The sequence below is a fragment of the Scyliorhinus canicula genome, chromosome 6, assembly GCF_902713615.1.
Source record: "Scyliorhinus canicula chromosome 6, sScyCan1.1, whole genome shotgun sequence".
NCBI classification, from domain to species: domain Eukaryota; kingdom Metazoa; phylum Chordata; class Chondrichthyes; order Carcharhiniformes; family Scyliorhinidae; genus Scyliorhinus; species Scyliorhinus canicula.
In genome coordinates, this window is record NC_052151.1 from 6,261,869 (window position 1) to 6,271,112 (window position 9,244).

General features: G+C 45.4%; 1 protein-coding gene across 1 annotated transcript in view; it reads right to left on the bottom strand.

The window, feature by feature from the left end:
• The window catches only part of fbxo28 (F-box protein 28), a 97,128-nt gene that overhangs the window by 46,150 nt on the left and 41,734 nt on the right, over positions 1 to 9,244 (bottom strand). Inside the window, exon 5 of the mRNA XM_038798878.1 lies at positions 6,981 to 7,183. Coding sequence (XP_038654806.1) covers positions 6,981 to 7,183 — 203 coding nt within the window. The remainder of the gene's footprint in view (positions 1 to 6,980; positions 7,184 to 9,244) is intronic.

Sequence of the window (9,244 nt, forward strand, 5' to 3'; positions counted from 1 at the left end):
ATAGAAATCAACTTTCAGACATTCAATCATTTAAAATGCACTTAACATCTGTATTTACTAATGGAGTTCCTCAGGGTCGTGTCCGAGGCCAAACCACCTTCAGCTACTTCATCAATGACCTTCCTTCTACAATTGGGGATGTTTGCTGATCACTGCACAATATTAAAGCACCATTCGTGACTCCTCTGTTACTGAACCAGTCAGTCCACGTCCAAATGCAGCAAGACCTGGACAGTGCCCTGACTTGGCTGACAAGTGGCAAGTCATTCAGGCATTCGCCTGAAGAAGGAGCCGTGCTCCGAAAGCTCGTGTTTGAAACAAACCTGTTGGACTTTAACCTGGTGTTGTAAGACTTCTTACTGTGCTCACCCCAGTCCAACGCCGGCATCTCCACATCACATCTTCAACAAGACATTAAAAGGAAGTAATTCATGACTCTCAGCAAAAACATACCCCAGTAAGGAGGAAAGATTCTAAGAGAGGGGTAAACTAACCATGGTTAACAAATAAAGTTAACAGTATTAAGTTGAAAGAAAAAGTAATTAAGGAGGCAAGAGTAGGTGTTAGACTGAGGTAAATTCAGAATTCAGCAAAGAAAGACTAAAAGATAATAGAGCAAAAATAGACTATCTGGGCAAACTGGCAAGGAATTTAAAAACTGACAATAAGACCTTCTTTAAATATGTAAAAAAGGGAGAGGTCAAAGTGAACATAGGGCCCTTAGAAAATGAATCTGGGGAGATAGTTATGGGGAACAAGCTTATGGCAGAGGAGTTAAACAAATATTTTGCATCAGTCCTTACCTTGAATATTGTACAATCATTAATACTAAAGAATAGGGGAGGAATTAAATACCATCACCATCCCCAGAGACAAACTAATGGGGTGAAAAGCAGATAAGGCCACTGGCCCTGATGGCTTGCATCACAGGGTCCTATAAGAAGTAGCTATAGAGATAGTGGATTCATTGGTTGCAATTTTCCAAAAAATCCTTGGATTCTGGAGAAGTACCGGAGGGTTGGAAAACTGTCAATGTGACACCCTATTCAAAAAGGTAGGGAGGCAAAAAGCTGGTATCTATCAACCGATTGGACTTGCATCTATTGTTGGAAAAATGTTGGAATCAATTATTAAGGAAGTAATTGCAGCACATTTGGAAAATCATAACATAATTAAGCAGAGTCAGTATGGCTTCATGAAAGGGAAATCATATCTGACTAATTTATTAGAGTTTTTCAAGGAAGTTTCAACTAGAGTGGATAGAGGGGAACTGTTAGATGTGCTGTATTTGGACTTCCAGAAGGTGTTGAATAAGATACCTCACAAAAGGTTAAGTCAGAAGTTGAAATGAAATGAAAATTGCTTATTGTCACGAGTAGGCTTCAATGAAGTTACTGTGAAAAGCCCCTAGTCGCCACATTCTGGCGCCTGTTCGGGGAGGCTGGTACAGGAATTGAACCGTGCTGCTGGCCTGCCTTTGTCTGCTTTAAAAGCCCCTAAGTTAAGAGCCCTTGGGGTTGAAGGCAGTGTATTGGTATGGATAGAGAATTGGCTAATGGGAAGGAAACAGTGAGTGGGTAAATCATAGAATTTACAGTGCAGAAGGAGGCCATTCGGCCCATTGAATCTGCACCGGCTCTTGGAAAGAGCACCCTACCCAAGGTCAACACCTTATCCCCATAACCCAGTAACCCCACCCAACACTAAGGGCAATTTTGGACACCAAGGGCAATTTATCATGGCCAATCCACCTAACCTGCACACCTTTGGACTGTGGGAGGAAACCGGAGCACCCGGAGGAAACCTACGCACACACGGGGAGGATGTGCAGACTCCACACAGACAGTGACCCAAGCCGGAATCGAACCTGGGACCCTGGAGCTGTGAAGCAATTGTGCTATCCACAAGGCTACCGTGCTGGAAAAAGGGGTTCTTTTTCAGCTTGGTAACCAATGGGATACAAGCAGTTTGCAAATAGATATCGATAAGTTAAGTAACTGGGCAAAAAGTTGGCAATGGAGTATAACATGGAAAAATGTGAAGTTAATTTTGGAAGGGAGAACAAAAGAACAATATTTAAACGGAGAAAAACTGCAGAAAGCTGCAACACAAAGGGACTTGATACTTGTGCACAAAACACAGAAAACTCAGACAGGTACAGCAGATAATCAGGAAGGCTAATGGAATGTTTGCCCTTATTTCATGGGGATTGGAGTATGAGTCGGGAAGCCTTGCTGCAACTGTACAAGGTACTGGTGAGACCACATCTGGAGCACAGAGCAGTTTTGAGCGGCTCCCTTCTTGAACTGGTTCAGCTATTTAACCCCGGTCTACCTTTCCCCCTCCCTACCCCCGTCCTTTCTGCCTGCATTCTTTCCTATCTTTCTTTCCATTGGCCTTTGTACTCCACCTACTCATCCTTGTGCGCTCTTTACTGTCTAAGTTATTGTTCTGGATGAATTTGTTGACCTTGTCAGGGGTGTCGAAGTAGTACTCCTTTGCCTGGTATGTGACCCATAACCTGGCAGGGTAGAGCATGCCAAACCTCACCTCGCTCTTTTAGAGGGCAAACTTGGTGCTGTTAAATTCTGCCCAATACTTGGCCAGGTCCACCCCAATGTCGTGGTACAAGCGGATGGGATGTCCCTCCCACTTGCACATTTCGCCCATCTCAGGATCTGTTCCTTCTCTTGGTATTTGTGGAACTTCACAATTTTTGCCTGTGGAGGGCCCTTGGCTTTGGGCCACGGTCAACGTGAGTTATGGGAGCAGTCCACCTCCAGGAGCTTCGAGAAGCCCTCTTTACCAACCAGTTTCCTGAACGTCTCAGAGACATATTCTATGGGATTTATCCCCCTCCTGCAGCCCCACGGTTCTCCAGTTTTGGCAGCGAGACTTATTTTCTCGATTTTCTCCCTTAGGCCCTTCTGAGTCTTCATCAATGTGACCATTTTGGTCTCCAATTCCGTGATCCGGTCCCCTTGATCTGTGGAGGCCTTCCCCACGTCTCGCGCCTTCGATTCCTGGGCCTCCAGCTGCCGCTCCATTTTAGCCATCGCCTCCCTCATAATGAAGCCCATGAGCATGTCCATCAGTGCCTGGGTCTGTGCTGAAAACACCTGGAATCGGCCCTTCCCGTTTCCGTGCCACCTCAAGTGGCTACCGGCTTCAAGGTCAAGGTTTCCTTTCCCTCATCCTTGTTGGCCTTCTTAGTGAGCTCAGTAAGGAGTCTTACAAAAACCAGGGTAAAGTCCAACAGGTTTAGAACATAAGAACATAAGAACTAGGAGGAGTAGGAGTAGGCCATCTGGCCCCTCGAGCCTGCTCCGCCATTCAATTAGATCATGGCTGATCTTTTGTGGACTCAGCTCCACTTTCCGGCCCGAACACCATAACCCTTAATCCCTTTATTCTTCAAAAAACTATCTATCTTTACCTTAAAAACATGTAATGAAGGAGCCTCAACTGCTTCACTGGGCAAGGAATTCCATAGATTCACAACCCTTTGGGTGAAGAAGTTCCTCCTAAACTCAGTCCTAAATCTACTTCCCCTTATTTTGAGGCTATGTCCCCTAGTTCTGCTGTCACCCGCCAGTGGAAACAACCTGCCCACATCTATCCTATCTATTCCCTTCATAATTTTAAATGTTTCTATAAGATCCCCCCTCATCCTTCTAAATTCCAATGAGTACAGTCCCAGTCTACTCAACCTCTCCTCATAATCCAACCCCTTCAGCTCTGGGATTAACCTAGTGAATCTCCTCTGCACACCCTCCAGCGCCAGTACGTCCTTCCTCAAGTAAGGAGACCAAAACTGAACACAATACTCCAGGTGTGGCCTCACTAACACCTTATACAATTGCAACATAACCTCCCTAGTCTTAAACTCCATCCCTCTAGCAATGAAGGACAAAATTCCATTTGCCTTCTTAATCACCTGTTGCACTTGTAAACCAACCTTCTGTGACTCATGCACTAGCACACCCAAGTCTCTCTGAACAGCGGCTTGCTTTAATATTTTATCGTTTAAATAATAATCCCGTTTGCTGTTATTCCTACCAAAATGGATAACCTCACATTTGTCAACATTGTATTCCATCTGCCAGACCCTAGCCCATTCACTTAACCTATCCAAATCCCTCTGCAGACTTCCAGTATCCTCTGCACTTTTCGCTTTACCACTCATCTTAGTGTCATCTGCAAACTTGGACACATTGCCCTTGGTCCCCAACTCCAAATCATCTATGTATTTGTTTCAAACACGAGCTTTTGGAGCACTGCTCCTTCCTCAGGTGAATGAAGAGGTATGTTCCAGAAACATTTATATAGACAGAGATGCCAGACAATGCTTGGAATGCGAGCATTTGCGGGTAATCAAATCATTACAGATCCAGAGATAGGGGGTGATCCCAGGTTAAATAGGTGTGAATTGTCTCAAGCCAGGATAGTTGGTTCAAGTCCAGGCCAGATGGTGGGGGGTGAATGTAATGCGACATGAATCCAAGATCCCGGTTGAGGCCGCACACTTGCGTGCGGAACTTAGCTATAAGTTTTTGCTCGGCAATTCTGCGTTGTCGCGTGTCCTGAAGGCCGCCTTGGAGAACGCATCTACACTTCTTAGTGGGCAGCTGGGCTCTTTCCCATTTTCCTCTTTTAAGCTTACTCTACGACATGGTGTGCGAGGTTTAGGTTGGGGAGCATTGTGGATAGTTTTGATGCCTATTTGATGGGGGTTTAAAGGTTGTTATCGCAGTTTTCACAAGGCACAAGTCAGGAGTGTAATGGAATACTCTCCACTTGCCTGGATGAGCGCAGCTCCAACAACACTCAAGAATCTCAACACCATCCAGGACAAAGCAGCCCCGCTTGATTGCTCCCCTTCCACAAACATTCAGACCCTCCACCACTGACGAACAGTGGTAGCCGTGTGTACCATCTACAAGATTCACTGCAGGATCTCACCAAGGTTCCTTAGACAGCACCTTCCAAACCCACAACCACTACCATCTAGGACAAGCGCAGCAGATAGCTGGGAACCCCACAACCTGGAGGTTTCCCTTCAAGTCACTCACCACCTTGACTTGGAAATAGATCGCCGCTCCTTCACTGTCGCTGGGGCAACATCCTGGAACTCTCTCCCTAACAGCACAGTGGGTGTACCTACATCTTAAGGATTGCAGCATTTCAAGACGGCAGCTTCAAAAGGGCAACTAGGGATGGGCAATAAATGCTGGCCTAACCAATGATGCTCACATCCCATAAATGAATTTTTAAAAATATTCACAAACATTCACTCCCTCCACCTTGCTAAATGGCAGGCAGTGTGTATATCTACAAGTGGCACTGTAGGAACTCAGCAAGACCTTTCACAGCACTTTCCAACCCAACACCGCTACCGTCTAGAAGAACATGATCAGTATACACATGGAAAAGTTACTACCGGGAAGTTCCTCTCCAAGTCATTCATTGGTCCCGACTTGGAAATATATCACCGTTCCTTCACTGTCATTGGATCAAAATTCTGGATCCCCATCTCCAACAGCGCAGTGGGTCTACCTACACCTCATGGACTGCAGCAAGACTGATGTCAACTAAACAAATGCTGGTTGAGCCCGCAAACAATTTTTAAAAATCTACCATTCAGCAAGCAAGGAAGTTACTCAAGCATGAAAGAGCTCGCACATTTCTCTCTCCACAGGGGCAGCAAGGTAGCACAGTGGTTAGCACTGGCTTCACAGCGGCAGGTCCCAGGTTCGATTCCCCACTGGGTCACATTCTGTGCGGAGTCTGCACGTTCTCCCCATGTCTGCGGGATTTCCTCCGGATGCTCCGGTTTCCTCCCACAGTCCAAAGACGTGCAGGTTAGGTGGATTGGCCATGATAAATTGCCCTTAGTGTCCAAAAAAGGTTAGGAGGGGTTATTGGGTTATGGGGATAGGGTGGAAATGAGGGCTTAATGTGGGTCGGTGCAGACTCGATGGGCCGAATGGCCTCCTTCTGCACTGTATGTTCTATGTAATTCTTCTTTCAATTCAATCATTAAACCAACAATGACAAAAACACCGAGATTGCCAACATCACAAATCTGCATTTCAAGAACCTCACGGCAAAATTTTGCTTTTTCCACATTTGCTTGCCTAATTTACCACATCTGGTTCGAAATTCCAGACAACTGGGTCGCAATTTAAATCCCACCTGGCTTCATTCCATAAGAAAAAAAATGAGACGACCATATGGATCCTTGTTCCATCATTGAATATGGCCAGGGCTGGTCATGACCACCTCCATTCACTCGATGCTCACTCCACTTAGCCCTCAATCCCTGAGACACCCTTTGTAACAGCACTGAGGCTGTATCTACACCACGTGGACTGCATCCACCTTTTCAAGGGTAATTAGGGATGGGCCCAAAATGCTGGCCTAGCTGGGAGATGCCCACATCCCATAAATAATGAAAAACCCAATCGCTCCATCCCGGGTCACTGTTCATGTGAACTTTGCACATTCTCCTCGTGTCTGTGTGGGTCTTACCCCCACAACCCAAAGACGCACACAATAGATGGATTGGCCACACTAAATTGCCCCTTAATTGGAAAAACAAAATAATTAGGTACTCTAGATATATTTTTTAACAGTATCAGACTGACAGCCTGAAGAAACAAATGTTGAATGAACAAGTTACTCCCATCAGTCCCAAATGTTTTGTGCCTTCGCCTGAAGTGATGTTTCAGCTTTCGAGCTTCCTAAACACTGCCTGACTATTTACTCAGCATATCACTAACCACTCATCCCAGGATACTATTGACTGCAATGTTGGTGTCTCACCATCAAAGGCCGATACATGTTTCCTTGTACACAACACCAATTATCTGTGGAGGGAAATTTTCCTTTTCATGCCTGAGGCTAGGTGAAGTTCAATGCAGTTAGAGCTGCAAAAACCATCTGGTACAGCCCCACCAAGATTGCTTCCAGTTACTTACCGTGGCAACTGCGCTTTGACTTGTTTCTGACACAAATTATGGTACCGCTCGACCTTAAGGAAGCCCTGGTTCAGCATCCGCTGACAAACTGCATCCATTCGCTTACAAACCTGGGGAAAAGACACAGCTAAATGATACACCACTCCGCATAGTATTCCCAGACCAGCAGAGCCCAACTTCGCTATATATTCCAATCTCTCACTCTGTCCATGTGGGGATATTTATTCCAGTCTCTCTCGCTGGGGGATATTTATTCCAGTCTCTCTCTCTGGGGGATATTTATTCCAGTCCCTATCTCTCAAGGAGGATATTTATTCCAGTCTCTCTCTCTGGGAGGATATTTATTCCACTCTCTCTCTGGGAGCATATTTATTCCAGTCTCTCTCTTTGGGGGATATGTATTCCAGTCTCTCTCTTTGGGGGATATTTATTCCAGTCTCTCTCTCTCTCTCTGGGGGATATTTATTCCAGTCTCTCTCTCTGGGAGGATATTTATTCCAGTCTCTCTCTCTGGGAGGATATTTATTCCAGTCTCTCTCTCTCTGGGGGATATTTATTCCAGTCTCTCTCTCTGGGGATATTTATTCCAGTCTCTCTCTCTCTCTCTCTCTCTCTCTCTGGGGGATATTTATTCCAGTCTCTCTCTCTCTCTCTGGGGGATATTTATTCCAGTCTCTCTCTCTCTCTCACTGGGGGATATTTATTCCAGTCTCTCTCTCTCTCTCTCTCTGGGGGATATTTATTCCAGTCTCTCTCTCTCTCTCTCTGGGGGATATTTATTCCAGTCTCTCTCTCTCTCTCTGGGGGATATTTATTCCAGTCTCTCTCTCTCTCTCTCTGGGGGATATTTATTCCAGTCTCTCTCTCTCGGGGATATTTATTCCAGTCTCTCTCTCTGGGGGATATTTATTCCAGTCTCTCTCTCTCTCTCTCTCTGGGGGATATTTATTCCAGTCTCTCTCTCTCTCTCTGGGGGGATATTTATTCCAGTCTCTCTCTCTCTCTCTCTGGGGGATATTTATTCCAGTCTCTCTCTCTCTCTGGGGGATATTTATTCCAGTCTCTCTCTGGGGGATATTTATTCCAGTCTCTCTCTCTCTCTCTCTCTCTCTGGGGGATATTTATTCCAGTCTCTCTCTCTCTCTGGGGGGATATTTATTCCAGTCTCTCTCTCTGAGGGATATTTTATTCCAGTCTCTCTCTTTCTGGGGGATATTTATTCCAGTCTCTCTCTCTCTCTCTGGGGGATATTTATTCCAGACTCTCTCTCTCGGGGATATTTATTCCAGTCTCTCTCTCTGGGGGATATTTATTCCAGTCACTCTCTCTGGAGGATATTTATTCCAGTCTCTCTCTCTGGGGGATATTTATTCCAGTCTCTCTCTCTCGGGGATATTTATTCCAGTCTCTCTCTCTCTCTCTGGGGAAAATTTATTCCAGTCTCTCTCTCTCTCTCTCTCTCTCTCTCGGGGGGGGATATTTATTCCAGTCTCTCTCTCTCTCTCTCTGGGGAATATTTATTCCAGTCTCTCTCTCTCTCTGGGGAATATTTATTCCAGTCTCTCTCTCTCTCTGGGGATATTTATTCCAGTCTCTCTCTCTCTGGGAAAATTTATTCCAGTCTCTCTCTCTCTCTCTCTCGGGGGGATATTTATTCCAGTCTCTCTCTCTCTCTCTGGGGAATATTTATTCCAGTCTCTCTCTCTCTCTGGGGAATATGTATTCCAGTCTCTCTCTCTGGAGGATATTTATTCCAGTCACTCTCTCTGGGGGATATTTATTCCAGTCTCTCTCTCTCTCTCTCTCTGGGGGATATTTATTCCAGTCTCTCTCTCTGGAGGATATTTATTCCAGTCACTCTCTCTCTCTCTGGGGGATATTTATTCCAGTCTCTCTCTCTGGGAGGATATTTATTCCACTCTCTCTCTGGGAGCATATTTATTCCAGTCTCTCTCTCTGGGGGATATTTATTCCAGTCTCTCGCTCTCTGGGAGCATATTTATTCCAGTCTCTCTCTCTGGGGGATATTTATTCCATTCTCTCTCTGGAGGATATTTATTCCAGTCACTCTCTCTCTCTGGGGGATATTTATTCCAGTCACTCTCTCTCTCTGGGGGATATTTATTCCAGTCTCTCTCTCTGGGAGGATATTTATTCCAGTCTCTCTCTCTCTCTCTCTCTCTCTCTCTCTGGGGGATATTTATTCCAGTCTCTCACTCTCTGGGGAATATTTATTCCAGTCGCTCTCTCTCTGGGGATATTTA